General features: G+C 41.7%; 1 protein-coding gene across 1 annotated transcript; it reads left to right on the top strand.

Moving 5' to 3' along the window:
• Nucleotides 1–4,989: 4,989 nt before the first annotated feature.
• On the top strand, nt 4,990–16,636 carry psenen (presenilin enhancer, gamma-secretase subunit). The gene is made up of 4 exons (XM_083648152.1): nt 4,990–5,101; nt 5,437–5,512; nt 8,531–8,635; nt 15,967–16,636. The coding sequence occupies exons 2-4, from the start codon at nt 5,452–5,454 to the stop codon at nt 16,104–16,106; spliced, it is 306 nt and encodes a 101-aa protein (XP_083504278.1). The 5' UTR covers nt 4,990–5,101; nt 5,437–5,451; the 3' UTR covers nt 16,107–16,636.
• The last annotated feature ends 554 nt before the right edge of the window (nt 16,637–17,190 follow it).

Genomic DNA, 17,190 nt, shown 5'->3' with positions numbered 1-17,190 from the left:
ACTAATGCAACCTTTCTTCATGAGCATGATTTGCATAAATTACGATTAGGCTGAAACCAGGGGAAAAAAGCTACATTTTTGCTCATACTATTCCTGTTTTGTTTTGGCAATTAATTCGCTCATTATGGCAATTACCGCTACTCAAATTGCCCAACACGCAACTCTTAGCAACCAAGCTTAATCTCATCTGCTAAACCTATATGACATTTTAATCATAAAACCTCATAGGAAACAATATTGCTGGGTTCACTAGTATAGGCCATAGAGCTTTCCAGTAGACTAAATTGATATCTTTGGTTGGTTTGAATTTCAGCATGGCTCAAATAAATGACCAATATTGAATCAGTTCCACAGAACACCCACTTGGGTGCACAATGCTACAGAAATTGAGCCATCACCTAGTATAGTGGTAGCCTGGTAAACCAGCCAGTCACGTGAACTCACAATTCGTTCTACCTACTACAACAAAATGAAATGTGAGTTCACGTGAATGGCTGATTTACCAGGCTAGTAGTGGGGCAGTTAAGCATAACAATATTGTACATTTTGTGATAAAAGCATATAATTTGGTACACTCATTGCCAAAGGCCTTCCAGAAAGATTTTGATATGCGGGCATCATGAATTTAGGAGATGGAAAAAAAAATTGGCCACAGACTGACGACAGCTATGGAAAGTGTAACTGCAATAAAGTTGCTGTGTAGACTAATCTGATATGGATGATCTTGGTGTCAAATCATACATTTCTCACAAGAAATTCAAATTGGAACTTTAGAACTGCTCAGAAGCTTTCATCTAAAAAAAATCAAGACTCAAGATAAGTGATTGTCATAACTGCCCAAATCTAAACACTTGAATTCTGAGATAGAAGGAAGCTTCTGAGCAATTCAAAGTTCCATATTTGAATGAATCATCATAAAAACATGTATGATTTGACACCTAGATCATCCATATCAGATAAGAATACACAACCTTATTGCAGTTACAATTTCCATAGGCTGCCAGTCTGTGGCTGCAAACCCCACCCCCCCTTCATGATGCCCCCATATCAAATTCTTTTTGAATGCCTTTGGCTATAAGTGGACCAAACTATATGCTTTGATCGCAAAATGTTAAACAATAGGAACTTTTAGCTAGCTCAACGGCGCTCAGGCTTCCAGGTCAATCCTTTCCATCAAATCGAAGAGAGGCGCCCTGCTGACCGACCCCAAAGAGATAAATGACCGTTTTAGGGAGTTGTACAGTGAACTCTACTCATCTAAGTATGATGCCACCCAATCTGATTTAAATTAATTTTTTGACCCTCTAGAAATGCCCAAACGCACTGCCACAAATCTGATTCTCAAGTCGGATCTGTGTCCAGACCTAAACAGCCTATCTGCATGGGTTGCTATGGTAACGACGTGGGCGTCAGTAGCTACGTAGGTTGGTGACGTGGTTTTCCTGCGCAGAAGCATTTGATCATGAGTTGCGAGTGACGTTCAAATCAGATTTGGTGGATCTGCGCGTCCGCACTGAAGTCACATCAGTCGAAAGCAGATTGGAAACTACCTCCATATGTGGTTTGGGACAAGTGACACAAATCAGACTTTGAGCGTCCAGACTCATAAAACCAATCTGGATAAAGTCATTAATAGGTCACTAAAGTTCACAAATCAGATTTGGCCTCCTAGTCTGAACACGGCCTTAGACTCTGATTTCACATTGGAGGAAATAACCTCTGCCATAAAATCATTTCCATCAGGCAAAGCAGCTGGGCCAGATGGATTTGGTGCTGAATTCTATAAGAAATCCTGTGACATTCTTGCCCCACTCCTCCTTAGAATGACATCTAGCTCTAAGAAGGACAAATTATTGCCGAGGACACTATATGAAGCTAACATCTCCCTCATTTTAAAAAGGCGGAAGGAGGAAGTAGACCCTGCCAGCTACAGACCCATAGCACTCAACAATTTTGACAGAAAGGTAATCACTAAAACGCTGGCTACCCGGCTAAATAAACATTTGTCATCCATCATTCATCCTGACCAGACAGGGTTGATCCCAAATAGGTTCTCTTTCTTCAATGTCAGACGCCTCCTCAACACCATATACACAGATCACAGTAAGACCAGTGGTGCAGCGATTTTGTCACTTGACGCACAGAAGGCATTCGACCAGGTTGAGTGGCCTTATATGTTCGAGTCGTTGCACAGATTTGGGTTTGGCGATTCCTGGGTAAAGCTCATATGCTAGTCCGTCATGTTCAGTTATAACCAATGGTGATAAGTCAACCATTGTTTCCATTACTCCGCTTGGTTCCGCAGGGTTGCCCTCTCTCGCCGGCCCTCTTCGGATACACAATTACTGTAACTGGACAAAGAGTGACTTTATGCCTCTCTCTGATGTCTTCACTCCCTTTCCTGGTTTCCTGGAAAAACTCCCATTCAAATTGGCAAAGGACCGCCTCACCTATCTTGGCTTGACCATACCCAGAAAACCTAAACTAATTAAATTTTAGTGATTTTGTTTTAAGACTTAATTTTTTTTATAGAAAACTGGAAAATCCTACTCTTGTCCATGATTGGCCGTATAAACTCAATTAAGATGGTTTCACTTCCCAGGTTCCTCTATCTGTGTCAAAACCTTCCCATCTTCCTCACATCGGCTTTTTTCAAAGAAGTGGACTCAATAATTCTGTCCTACATCTAGAATTATATCATTACTCCAAGTATAAATTACACAAGATCTTCCCTTCTGTCTCGCAACTGTGTGACAAGTGTCAGATGTCAGAGGGCACACTAGCTCATGCCTTTTGGTTCTGCCCTTCACTAACGGGATTCTGGGCCAAAATATTTGACTGGTACTCTAAGGCAGTGGTCCCCAACCACCAGGCCGCGGACCGGTACCGCGCCGCAACGCATTTGGTACCGGGCCGCGAGCCCGGTGCAAAAAAATAAATTATAAACATAGGCTATAATATTATAGGGTGTGTGTGGTAGTTGAAACATAGTTTCAAGTTGACGTTTATTTATGTTTGTAGTTTAAACAAAAACATAAATACTGTAGGCTACATACAGTACAACACAAAAGTTATTTGCCCTTTGTCACCACCTGGTGAGTAAATATATATCTAACTAAAAACCATTCAAATTGATAACCGGTCCGCAACTTTTTTTTCCATGTATCTACCGGTCCTTGGCACAAAAATGTTGGGAACCCCTGCTCTAAGGCCTACAAAGTAACCCTCCCGTCGGAGGCAGAACTCACCATCTTTCGCTGCTCGGAGTCCTCTCTGAACTTCCCTATAGCTGTGCAGCAATCTCTGACGATGGGCAGGGCCGGAATAATAGTACCATGGGCCCTGGGGCTAATCATTTTCTACAAAATTTGAAAATAAAATACTGGAAAAAAAAACTTTTAGCTAAGCTGCCCCACTATTTCGGCCAATTTGGGTCTCATGTGAGCAGGATTCTTTCCACAGACTGAACGGACCGAGCTTTCTCCGCAGGGCCCTGGACACACATTAGATCAGCTCAGTGTCCCCAGTCATTTAAAAACACACACACTTTGAGCATTATGTAGTTGTTAAATATTGATCTTGAAAGCACTTTGTAACGGGGTTAAAAGTGTGCAATAAATCAAGATTAGTCCTACTATTATAGAGTAGAATAAATACCATCAGAATTAAAAAACAACTGCTGCTTATTTCAAGAGTACCTGGCTGCAGACAATGGGCGGACCTCACGCCTCCGCAACTGACAGGAAGTCACGTGACCTCCGCAGCGGAAGTTCACTTTTTTTTTTGTCTTTATTGACATACTGTATACCTCACATGTCGGCAGCGGAAGTTCGTCTTTTTTAATCTTTATTGACATATTGAAGTTAAACAGGCACACAACGAACATAAATGCAACTTTGCCAATGAAGTAGCCTACTTGACGTCGGCAGTTCGTCTTCATGTTTTGAAGTAACACGGATTTAAAAGGCTTTATAAAATATATAAAATATATCTTAAGGACAGTGCCTCATGCGAGTGTGGAGCCCCTGCACAGACTGTGGAACATATAACCACCAGTTGCCCCAAACACCGGCCACCGCATGGAGAACGCGGCCTGATGGAACTGGACGATGAAACGTTGGCCTGGCTTGCCTCAACGGAGCTGCAGGTCTAAAGACACACGCCAGAAGAAGAAGAAATATATAAAACAGTGATGTATAAAAAATCCTCCCTGGCTGAGGCTATATAAGTGGTGGGATAAGTAGGGAGAGGACAAGGGAGCATAATCTCCAGAGTAAATCGATGGTGGTATGCTATTTGTGTCAAAGACGCACGTGGTCCTGGGCCGAATTTGCCCTTGTTTGTCTGGCATAGGCCTACAAACACTAAACTAGCCTAAACCATTCCTGTCTGTCTGGTCTATCCTTGTCAATATTGAAAGTTGGGGAATAATCCTAATGGCCAGTACCCTAGCGCAACCACCAGAGAGCGGTATTGTCTTCCATTCTCCATCCGCGAAACTGAAACACCCATTTAGCAGGTAGGGCTAGACTTCGTTCTTTCGGCAGTCTACTTTTGCATGCCACCAGCACGATGACCGCGTGTACCAATGCACTGACAGTGGAGCAATGCCGTGTAGGCTACCCGTTATTATTTATTTATTTACACAGGATCGATAGTAACAGGGAAGTAGCGTTAGATCCCCGACGACGATAAGAGCGTCAAGTCAGCAGGGTTAAGTTCAATACAGGTTCCGGTTTAGTTTTTTTTAAGCCTTGGAAATGAACGCACACAAAATGTTATTTGACAGAGGTAGGCGATGTACACCAGCACAACAGATATTTTCCATCCACAATTATAAACAATCCCACTACTATAATTTGAGAGCGGTGTGTGCGTCCGTCCGGATAGCCCATAGACTGTATAATAAGGGATAGCCTGGGGTGCTAAGTTGTTTGTCAAGGAACTACTATTTTGAAAAGCACGTAGTCTACAGGAAGTGTTTAATATGTTACCGCTAGCTCGACCATAGTAATTTGTTGCTGTCTTGATTTATTCTCTCTGCATTTATTTTCAGAGTACGGTAAGATTCAGACGCAGACTATCGGCTTTAAAATATCAGGTGAATTGTCTCTTCTCATTCCACATAATACCGGACAAATTGCCTTATCAAAATGCTACGGCTGTCGAATGGTAGTCAAGTTAGTCAGTGAAAGCTAACGCTATTTTGCTAAGCTAATGTGCTAGCATAGGTAGTGTTTTAATCATAATTGTAACATGACTAACGTTACAGAGTAGATAGGCTGGTATTTTATATGAGACAAATGTTTTTGGCTTGCTTTAGCCCTATCCAGTCCAAAATACATTTGATTTAACATTATTTTATGAAAGGCGACAGTGGCTCGTTGTTCTTTATCACATGTCACAAGTTACTTTACTTGTTTTTCTATTCTGTAGGCCACAGGAATCACGATGAATCTGGAACGACTGCCCAATGAGGAGAAACTCAGCCTATGCAGAAAATATTATTTAGGTAAGAGCAAGTGTGAAGTAATTGTGGCAAATTTGGATACAAACAAGTCTTTCTTCTTCCTTTGTTCCTCTTTGTTTTAGGATGTAGCTGTTAGCTACATAGACGTACGCTGTTTCTGTTTCTCTATAATGTCAAGGATCTCCTCCGCAGGACAGGAGTCACTCTCTACCTCTGTAGACAAGAGTCCTTCCTCACATTGGAAGAGCAAACATTTGGAACAGGCTAGCGAGTGTGCGATTGCATCATGGTCACAAGTGCTTTTAATAACATAAATAAATAAATGTATTAAGAAGAAAGAAAATTTAAGAAACAATTGGGCATTAAAACATTTGCTGGCAGTGGCACACTACAGTGATAACATTCACAAATGACAGAAGATACTTATTGCATTTAAATGTGTGAATTTGCACAGCTGGCGATATTTTGCTGATTGCCATTTTTAAAAGACCCAGCTGGCAGCAATAATTTCATTCATTGCATCGAATTGTGGGTAATTCACGCCGAGTGTACCCATGGCAGTGTAGGAAATGTAAAAAATATTTTGGGGCAAACTTTTGCCCCCACTGTCTAAAACTGGGGGTACAATTCCTATCAGTGAGTTTATTGACATCACCAATGCTAACGTTAGCGTCCCTTACCACAGCAAAGAAATATACAAGTTTCGACGTTTCAACAGAAGACAAGGTAAAGGGATTCTGACAGTCAAACTACGGTAGCGTTAAATAAAACCACAGTGAACCAGAACGTCTACCCCATAATATATGCCAGTCTGTCAACACAGCAATCAGCGAGGTGTGTGTGTGTGTGTGTGTGTGTGTGCGAGCGCGTGTCTCAAACAAAGTAATTTATCGTCACTATACCATTTAAAGAAGCAGATAATCAACTTTAATCATGTTTTTCTGCAACTTGTGTCTCAGCGTTTCTGCATGGCACTCAAGGTTAGGTCTGGCCAATATTGTGACTAGATGAGACCTAGATCTCGTCTTAGATTTTTTTATGATAATATCGTGATATTGCAGTCTTCTTTTCCTGCTTTTAAAGGCTGAAGTAAAGTGAAGTCATTTTCTGAGCTTACAGACTGTTCTAGCTGTTCTATTATTTGCCTTTACCCACTTAACGTTATTCATTATATCATTATTCACTGATGATTATTTATCAAAAATCACATTGTGTAAATATATTTTGTAAGAGTCCATATCGCCCAGCCCAATTTACAACTGAAAATCTAGCCCACTTTGTAGAAAATACAGAGATATATCATCTTTTGCCATTCAGCCTAAAAATACAGAGATATGATTTTTGGTCCATATCACCCAGTGTTGGGGCTAGTAACGTGTTCTAGTACTGAATGACCATGTTAGTTTTTCAATTATTGTCATCTGTTAATAGTTACATTACAGAATATTTTTACTCACTGAGGTTACGTGCAGACTGCAGACTTTACATGCAAACAGTGAAGGCGTCATATGCAGGCTGACTGGTTGTAGCTTCTCTGCTCTCAACACGGTTAATTTCGCTATATTCTTCATCACAGCAGCTCATTACCTGCTGTACACTTAAACATGCACTAGTTTTGCATAAGACCCGCAGCGCTCTCCTTCTTTTACCGACTTTCTCACTAATCACATGGCTGTTTACATGCTTTTCTGATCGACTCGTTACTTAGCTTAGGCAGCTGTTAGCGATCATGGCTGATCTCTCTCGGTAAGATATTATGTTTATGTGTTAATGTTATGCATAATAACACTGTATATTTGCAGTAGTGGGAGGAGTCTCACGCTAGTGTTGATGTCCAGTGTGATGGGTGATGGCAGAGAAACGTGTGTTTACTTGTTGCGTCATGTGTAACGTTAGTTAGATAATTAGACAAGTCGCGCGCGCGCACACACAAACGAACCTGCCCTCCAAATGGATACGACCCAAGACGTCGTTTTTACAAGCAGCTGAATAGGACCTAAAATCACGTTTCAACTTTAAGCGACCGTGTGAATAACAGCCCAGTCTCAGAGTTTGGTCAAATTATAACCTTGTGTGGGATTTGAACCGGGGCTGCTGGCTTGAAAGTCACCTGTCGTAACCATTCGGCTATCTGTTCCTTGCTATCCCCACCCCGAACCCAGTACCTAACCCTAACCAATACCCTAACCCTAACCCTTTGTTGTTCTTTGTCAGCTCGTTTTTTGGAATAAAAGTCGCTTTTTCAACTTGCTTTTGTGCGGAAGTAGCGTAGTACCATTTCTCTGCCACCGAGGGCCGCAAGTCTAGCAGAAGTGATAATGGTCATCATTGGTAGTATAAGTTGGAGGACATGTTGAGATAGTCATGCTGGGAGGTTTAGGATGAGCATTTACTCAAATATTGCATGAACAATGTGTTTTTCAATATTTTATTTTCATTTTTTGAACAATACACAAACAGGACAGAACAGGCTCAGATACTGGAAAAAAACAACAAACAAACAAACAAAACAATGGATACATACATATATATTAGACATTCAATATTGCAATGTGGTGCTACTAACCACACAAAGTGTTTATGTGCTTGTAAGGAACATTATGCATGGAATCCCATGTAATGGGTCCATGAGATACCAGCCAGGCAAGTCACCTGTCGCCCCTAACCTCATCGAGGTAGCTGTCGCCCCTAACCTCATCGAGGTAGCTGTCGCCCCTAACCTCATCGAGGTAGGCCAGAAATGGATCCCAGACAGCTGAAAACCTCCTAAGTGAGTTGGTCCTCACTCCTCAGGAAGCTAAGGCCTTGGCCACACTGATCCGTCAGAAAATGGACAGAACGGATAGATTTATGTCCGTTGCATGTACAAGTAACCTACTTGTACAGCAGGTGGCGGTAAGCACCTTGAAGACTTCCATTCCTTCAGAATGAGTTTTTTGGCGAAAGTAGTCCCTTGTGTTAGAGACTGTTAACAATGTGTTCTTGTTGATCTGCCTAAATGTTCATTCAAGGGTACTGACACTGTTCTCTTTTGATCATGCTTTTCTCTCTTTGGCTCAGGGGGCTTTGCATTCCTTCCATTCCTCTGGCTAGTCAATGTTGTGTGGTTTTTCCGGGAGGCCTTCACAAAGCCAGCCTACACTGAACAACTCCACATCAAAACATGTGAGTGCCATCAGTGCTACATCATTCTTCTCAACATGCAAAACCTCCTGACACAGGCAATGTATTTCAAAGCAATTGCCCTTCATAAAATGGCACAATATAAGTGTGGTATGAAAGCGTTTACAGGGCATAAAGGACAATTGCAGCCATTTTCAACTAGGGCCTTCATTTCTGATTCAAATTCCTACATTTTGTGTTAACTCCACACGCACACACACACACACACACACACACACACACACTCTTTCACCGGTTGTAGAAAACAGTATAGGTGACAATAGTCTGGCTGTGTACAACTGACCTAATTTTCCTATAAGAGAAAACGCAGCAACTTCTCTCCTTCAGTTGAATGTTTATTCCAAACATGCGGTGATGAGCATTGTAGGTCTGTTCAATAGTTGTCGGTATGTGTGTGTGTGTGGTTTGTGATATCTGTGAACACATAATAATAGAATAGCATAATAAGTATCTCACAGTGACATCACAATAAGAATTTAACATGGAGAATATCAGCAACGTGAATAATAAACAATATTACTGATTCACCACAAGATGGCAGGGCATTCACATTCATTAACACTATAGCACTGGGTCAACAGGTTCACTGGTCACGTGACCAGACTAAACAGTCGCAAATACTTCGGTAGGCTAGTGAATTCAATGAATCCTTGCACTATCATGGGCAACATGGCAAAGGCAGACTACCTTGATTTATAATGCAGTTCACATTCAAATAAACATGCAAAAAGAAACTAAACGGTAGCATTTAACCTGAGTTACATCTGCTCGCTAACAGAGTTGAACACCTCGTGGTTTAATACAGCCTACTAATTACCACATCAACTTCTAAGCCCTGCGGGATTAACAATAAGCATCGTATCACCATGACAACGTAACGTCAAATATTAGGCATGACAACTTACATCGTCACCGACGCACACTGTTGTAACAAAAGGATTTAACTTGGTTCAGAACAGAAGAACAGTCCGTGCGAGTGAGATCCACCCGTCTGCGCCTGACTTGCGCTGTAGTGCGGCCAATTAAGTCTATAAACGTATAGCGCGCATGTGCAAAGTCTGTCATACAGAGTGGGAGCGGCTTGCTATGATATTGATTCCTGTCCAGCAGGGGATTTTATACACCGGTCGTAGAGTTTTATGTAGCAAAGAGTGCTCTCTGATACACACCCACACAGTCAAAGCAAATGTGTACCTATGCTGGTATGCCATAAAGTAGCAATAGCAAACTTAACTAGGAATAGGCTACACAGCTTTGTCAGGAAGTAAAATTATGCTTTGCAGTCTAGTGGGCTGTTCCAAGCTAGCATTCTCAACTTTTCCGTCAGAAATGATTCGGGTGTCTGGGTACTATTACCCAGACACCTGGATACTGGATACCGAATACCCAGACCACTACCCGGTAGTGTAGTGGTGAAAGCAGCGGTACTTCCGGCTGCCTTGGTCAGATGTTCCTACAGACACAATTGGCCGTGTCTGCGGGTGGGAAGCCGGTGGGGTCTGAGTCCTGGTCGCTGCACTAGCGCCTCCTCTGGTCGGTCGGGGTGCCTCTTCGGGGGGGCAGGGGAACTGGGGGCAATGGCGTGATCCTCCCACTCCCACTCCTGAAACTCCTCGCTGTCAAAAGAAGCGGCTTGTGACTACCAGTGTTGGGCAAGTTACTTTCAAAATGTAATATACTACATATTACTAATTTCATTTGAAAGTAATAAGTTACTTTACAATATTACTGTCTGTGTAGAGTAACTCGTTACTTATTACACTACTTTTGCATTACTTTCACCAAAACAACAGCAGCAGCAGAATGACATCGCCGCCCCGGAACATCCCAAAAAATAATTTCAACCGCCTTGAAGTCGGTGTAAACAATCCAAAATTCTAAATGTTATTCTTTTCCTTTGTTATTGTCATCTGTAGTGGTTATTTGCATAAAAACAGAGAGTTTGATTAGGAAATGATTGTATCTTTATTTAAATGTGTGCTTTGATTTAAAAAAAAATAACTCAATTTGTAACTTGAGTTACAGTATAATATTACTGAAATACTATAAGTACCGGTAATAAGTTATATTACTGAGTTACTGCTAAAAGTAATATATTACATGTAGAGATGTAACTGTATGAAAATTTCACATCACGATTATCGTGACCAAAATGATCACGGTTATCACGGTATTCGTAAATTGCGGAAAATTTTCAAAAAGTACTGAGAGACTCATTGAAATCATCTTACAATGTTTTATATTGAAAACTCAGACCCAAAAAGGATTGATACACTCACTGAAATCATTTCTCCAAGGCTGCACGTTTGCATCTGGGAGACGGTTGCCAACTTTGGTTGATGATGGACAGTATTTACCATGTTTTTCAAAGCACTGTCATCACGGTGCGATGGTAATCACGGTACCACGGTTTTGATGATAGTGAACATTTGAAACGGTACGTTATCGTAAGGAATTTTATCACGATTATCCTTAACAAGTTATCGTTACGTCCCTAATTACATGTAATATGTTACTTTTGTAATGAGTTACTACCCCCAACACTGGTGACTGACTACACATGTAATGGAGGAAGCATGTGCTAGTCTACGGCTCTCAGATCGGCAGAGGGGGTGGCCCAATGGCTGGGACAGGCGGGGGGAATTGGCAAAGTACAATTGGGGAGAAATTGGGAGGAAAAGACGGGGGGAAAGGTTTAGAAATGATTGATTAATGTTGAGAATTAGGGATAAGCCTAAAAGTGACGGTACAGGTGTGGGAGACTTGAGCTTTACTAGTGGGTGGTGGTTCTATGATGCTGGAAATGACTGTTGAGCCTTCTGGAGGTAAACCTCTGGAAGTGGGAAGCCCTCACACTCACACACTGAAGCCTGTCACATTTACATGTCAGGTAGATGAGGTGGCTGGTGAGGAGAGCGCCACGACACGCTGAATCCCACTCGATTTGGAGGCGGAACACGGCAGGATTGGCCAAAGCCCAATCCAGTCCCCAGAATTGTCAAATAAAGTCATCAACATGCTACTATGACCCGCCTCTCAACCTGTCATCTCAGACAAATTATGTTTTCAGTCTGAAACTGACTCCGACGCACGTGACGAATGGGTTCAGTTCGACTTTAAGATTGGAAATGCTCATATGGTTAGTAGTAAGATAAAGGACCACATCCATATACTGTAAATTTGCAGCAAAACTGACTGGATGATTACAAAGACAATGGCTGAGTTTCCCAACAAAGAAGCTTCTTAAGAGTTAAGAAGCTTCTTAAGGAGTTAAGAAGGCTCCAAAGAAGTGTTTCCCAAACGCCTTCTTAACAGAAGAGAAGAAGAAGAAAAAATAGAAGGCTCTTAACACGTTAATTGCCAAGAACGAGTTGAGTCGTCAAACACAATCCAGCTGTTCACTGCCAACGACGAGTAGAGTCGTCAAAAAAATGATTTTTTTTTTTTTGCCCGTGGGATGTGCATCTAACCCTTTTACATCTCTTATATAATTATTGGAGCCACCGAACGTTTACAACCCATTCCACCGACCCACTAAGTGGCAACAGTGCTCTCCTGACTAGAGGAAGGAAAGCATTTTTTTTAACTTGTCACGCCATTCTCACCCCAGCCATTCTCATGAAAATGGATGGGGGAAAACGCTTTCTTTTTCGCGCTGATTGCTGGCGATGCGGGATTGCAAATTTACATAATAGATTACAGTTGGAACACACTTTGAAACACGCAGCATAAATATGACCAGAATCGCAAAAGCTTCTCTCAACCAAAACTCCAAGAAGCGAGCGAGTCCATGCCGACTTCCTCAAACAGCGGCCGTGCAGACAGGCACAGGACAGCAGCAAAGCACTGAGACTGTGACGGCCGCTGCAGCCAAGAAGAGGGAGGAGTTGAAGCAACTCTCCCTCTCGCTCTCTCCCTCTCTCTCTCTCTCGCTCTCTCTCTCTCCCTCCCTCCCTCTCTCTCTCTCTCTCCCTCTCCCCCTCTCACTAGGATTAAACCTAGTGCGTCTCCCTCCCGAGAGGGAGGGAGGGAGAGCGAGAGGGAGGGAGAGAGAGAGAGAGAGGGAGGGAGAGCGAGGGGAAGGGAGAGAGAGAGAGAGAGAGAGCGAGAGGGGGAGGGAGAGAGAGAGAGAGAGAGCCAAAAATGAATGGTTAAAGTGACAGTTCTATCGAATTTCACAAAAAGCCGTTTATCTCTGAATATTTTTTCTGACGCTAAAACCATGCTGTATTCAACTGCTAATGCTTACATAACTACTAACTTTACAAACTAACTCTTTTAGACAGAGAAAGTACACATTCTATTAGTACTTTTGAGATATTGTATGTTCACAAACTCCAAGCAGAAAATAATCCTCGGCTCTTGTAAAATGAGCCACAATCCTCAAAAAACGGCTTGGCAGAAGCTACCTACAGCAAGAAAAAAACGGCTGGCAGTCAATGTGTTAAGAAGCATCTTAACTGGAGCTGTCCACCATCTCGATGTGAGAGGTCCTCTGTGGCCCACTAGATGGCACTCTGAGCCCACCAGTGGGCCACGACCCAGTGGTTGAGAAACACTGTTGTAGAATAACCTAATCGTGGTCATGTTAAACAAGAACTTCTTCTATTAAACATTATTTATTTCAGACATGGACTGCAGTTCAAATTGCTTTATATACACAGCATACAACAAAATTGCGAGAAACACTACAGAATTTAAGCGACCTTGGGTTCTGTGAAAGGTGCTATATAAATCCACAAGATTCTTATTATAAAAGGAATCCATTCTGATTAGAGGAATATAGCCTACGGTAAAACATTTAAAACACAAGTAACCATACATACAGGGGAGATTTTCAAGTGTTCTCCAATTTTAAACACTAAATGGTAGGGGTGTCACAATATATCGTCCCACGAAATTTTGCGATAGTAAAACGTCACGATATGTATCGTTGAGATGAAATCTCATATCGTGAAAAAAAAAAAAAAAAAAAATCCCCAAAAATAGACAAAGAAACGTCTTTGTTTGTTGAAGTTCAATGTGTGGAAAGTAGTTCAGTTGAACAAGTCTCTGAAGAGACACATGAGAAGTTATACAGGAGAGAAACCATTCAATTGAGTTTCTGGCAAAACTGTTTACTTGACAGGAAAAACTGAAGATGCGTAAAAAATAGACTAAGAAAAGTCTTGTTGTTTGAGTTTGAAGAAAAACTGAAGATGCATAATGAGAATTTATACTGCTGAGAAACCTTTTAGTTCAAAGTAAATCTAAGTGACGGTGTAACTCATTCTATTTCAAGATAAGCCTTATCTCCCATCTCATGTTTTTTCTAGTTGTTATTGTAATAACAATTTCCCACAACAGCATGTTTTGTATTTGTGCATTTCAAATAAAATACTACTTTTCCAGTCATATATTGTCATTATTCAAGTTTAAAAAAATATTCTTAAAATCGTATCGTATCGTATCGTTATCGTGAACCCAGTATCGTGATACGTATCGTATCGTGAACTGAGTGTATCGTGACACCCCTACTAAATGGTGCATGAAAGAAAGGAAAAAGGGAAAAACACAAGAGGAACAGTGGACACAAGCATCTCCTTTTGCCTGACGCGGCTGGATCTGCCAGTGTTTCGTCATTAAGAAGGTGTTAAGAATGCCCCAGACCCTTCTTACAAAACCTTCTTAACGAAAGATCATCTTAGCGCTAAGAAGCTTTTGGGAAACGCAGCCTTCTTAACAGAAGATCATTTTAGGCTAAGAAGCAATCGGGAAACACGTTGGCTTCGTTGGCTTCTTACAGGAGCCTTAAGAAGGGTCAAAGAAGCTTCTTAGCGCTAAGAAGCTTTCGGGAAACGCATGCCTTCGTAACGAAAGATCATCTTAGGCTAAGAAGCAATAGAGAGCCACAGTAACGAGTCCGGAAATCATCGATGCTAACAGCCCTGGTTCTTCACAGTTTTCGCCTATGGGAGTTTTGAATGGGTTTTTGGCGCGATGCTTCTAATAATCTCTCTGAGCAACGTTGGCTTAATCAAACGCGAACCAGTGTTTAGTAATATCATCTTCACACACGAGGACCACTTTTACGAGTTTTGAAGCTTTTACGTGCCGTTAAAAGGATGGCTAGCTAGCAAACGGCTAAATGAGACTACACTTTTGAGTCGATGGGGATATATACGTCAATAACGTCACCACTTCAAAGGGCGAACATGGAAATTCTCTTTCCCTCACCTGGTTCAGCCCGTTCAGCCTGGGGTAATCAGTGCACACATCAACAACAGTCCAGGTTGAGCGCTGACGTGACGTGGAAGCCTATGCGACAGTGTGTAGTTCTGGATTAGCTTAGCTCGAGCATTTTACTTCTAGGGCTCGCATTTACGCTACAAAACTCATCAAAGTGGTCCTCATGTCTGAAGATTATCCGACGGAACTCTGGTTCGCGTTTGATTAATCTTGCGTTGCCCAGAGACCGTATTTGAAGCATCGCGGCAAAAACCCATTCAAAAATCCCATAGACAGAAACAGTGAAGAACCAGGAAGTTCGGGACTTCCGCATTCTGCCTACAAAAATACGTCATCCCTGCGGCTCTCTATTGGGAAACGTGTTTGCTTTTTAAGGGGGCCTTAAGAAGGGTTAAAGAAGCTTCTTAGCGCTAAGAAGCTTTTGGGAAACCCAGCCAATATCAGTTGAGTTAATGTAAGTGGGTATTGCCTTGGGCTGTAAGGCTTTAGTTTAGTTTTGTTTAGGAAGATAACGGCACAAGGTAGCTGTGGGCATTTTTTATAACTCTATACGAGGGATCAGCCGAGCAGCATTTTGGTAAACAAGCCGCGTCACTGTGTGGCAACGCCAATGGAACCCCTATGGAGCCCAAGTGGTGCGAGGCTTGAGTGGCTGACTCTAGCCAGTTAACTCTGTTTACATTTTAAAAACTGCGACAGTTCACACAACTTTAACACAACATGCATTTCAATCATGAGATACTCTTAATATAATTTTAACAAACTTTATTGAATCAGAATAGACGGTTTGAGTATGGCGTATGACTCCATGATGTGACGCTCCTCTTGCTTATGAGAGAGGGCGTCGGTGCTGTATGAGATAGGACATCCCCCCTACATCAAACTCTTGAGCTACTTCTGCTCTCACTCAGAATGTCAAAATATAAGCGATGTGATGTATACTTTTTGAGATATTAACGTTTGTTTGGCACAACTCATACTATTAACTGCCACGGGGTTCCGCATTTCTGGGTGTCAAGTGACGTCATGCTGATTCGTCCTATATCTATTGTTTCACATCTTTTTCTTTTCTTTCTTTTTTCCAGATGTAAAACGATCAGCGTTGGGGTTGCTACTATGGGTAGCAGTACTCACCACCTGGATTACCATTTTCCAGCACTTCAGAGCAGAGTGGGGGGAGGTGGCAGATTACCTCTCCTTCACGATTCCACTTGGCATTCCTTGAGACATTTTTGACTACGGATGTATCGAAAATAACTAATGACCCACTATAGGACCAAAGAATGTCCCATCTTGAACTAGAGGAAAATTGTGGTGGGTGTGTCTGGCTTTGGAGCAAAATTAAACAACTAAATAAATTGACACATTTTGACAGAATAATGCCTTGTATCTTCAAATAGTAGATGTAGGACATGTACATTTTTCAATTCACACTTGTGCTTTTTTTTTTTTTCATTTTTCAAGGCACTGATTGGTGCTAGTTCAGTTGGTCTTGGATTAATTACATCTGTATAGCAGACAATGCTAACAACTTAATAGTATCCAACTTAAATGGCGAGGCTGGGTGTATCGGCTTGAGGTTTTTACAGGACATCAACAGTAGATACAGCAAATGATCATGTTTTTTCCTTGGCTTAAGAGTTATAAATGCTGCACCTTTTCTCAAAATTTAGTTTAGTGTGAATGTTAATGTCTGTATGATGGTCTGCGTAAAAATATTTTTTACTTGTGTATGAATGACAAATAAAATGGATCCATTTAGTTTCTGAGTTATGTTTTTAATCCCTTTATTTGCCATGGTGGTTTGGTGTACTGATGTCAGGAAGAAACTTCACTGGAAAAATGAATCATGACAGGTGGGCCCTTAGCTCTGAATATCATTATCCCCTCAGGGCTTGTGAGTGTAGCGGCAGTAAGTCTGTGTGGCATTTTGTCTGTATAGACCCCGACATTTTTAATTGCAACAGAAGTCTTCTAAAGGCTACTGGGCAGTCAGTTTGGCGCCTATTGTGAAACACTATCCCTGTAAATGTCACCACTTCCCTGCCACCCACCCACCCTATGGGTCATGGTGCCATTTTTAGTAAAGGCTTGAGTAACAAACAGGGAGCACATGTCCCTGTCAAACTGTTGCTATTGAGCCTGCTAGGAACAAGTCACACGTCAACAGGTAGCTTCATGATGTACTAGCAGTGGTTCTCAAACTTTTCACATCTGGGACCCCTAAACGGAAAGATTTTGCTTTTAGATGTTTTATTATAGAAACCCCATGACCAAATAATCATACATTGTAATTTTCCTTATGGATG

The sequence above is a fragment of the Poromitra crassiceps genome (assembly GCF_964638095.1).
Source record: "Poromitra crassiceps genome assembly, chromosome: 1".
Lineage (NCBI taxonomy): Eukaryota > Metazoa > Chordata > Actinopteri > Beryciformes > Melamphaidae > Poromitra > Poromitra crassiceps.
The sequence above is the reverse complement of the archived record's forward strand: the minus strand, read 5'-3'. Positions and strand labels throughout refer to the sequence as shown.

Bases quoted from the DNA above. Each gene is read 5' to 3' on its own strand.
- psenen (XM_083648152.1), top strand. From the start codon at position 5,452: ATGAATCTGGAACGACTGCCCAATGAGGAGAAACTCAGCCTATGCAGA. The intron at 5,513-8,530 runs GTAAGAGCAAGT...TCTTTGGCTCAG, and splicing joins ATGCAGAAAATATTATTTAG to GGGGCTTTGCATTCCTTCCA. The intron at 8,636-15,966 runs GTGAGTGCCATC...TCTTTTTTCCAG, and splicing joins ACAACTCCACATCAAAACAT to ATGTAAAACGATCAGCGTTG.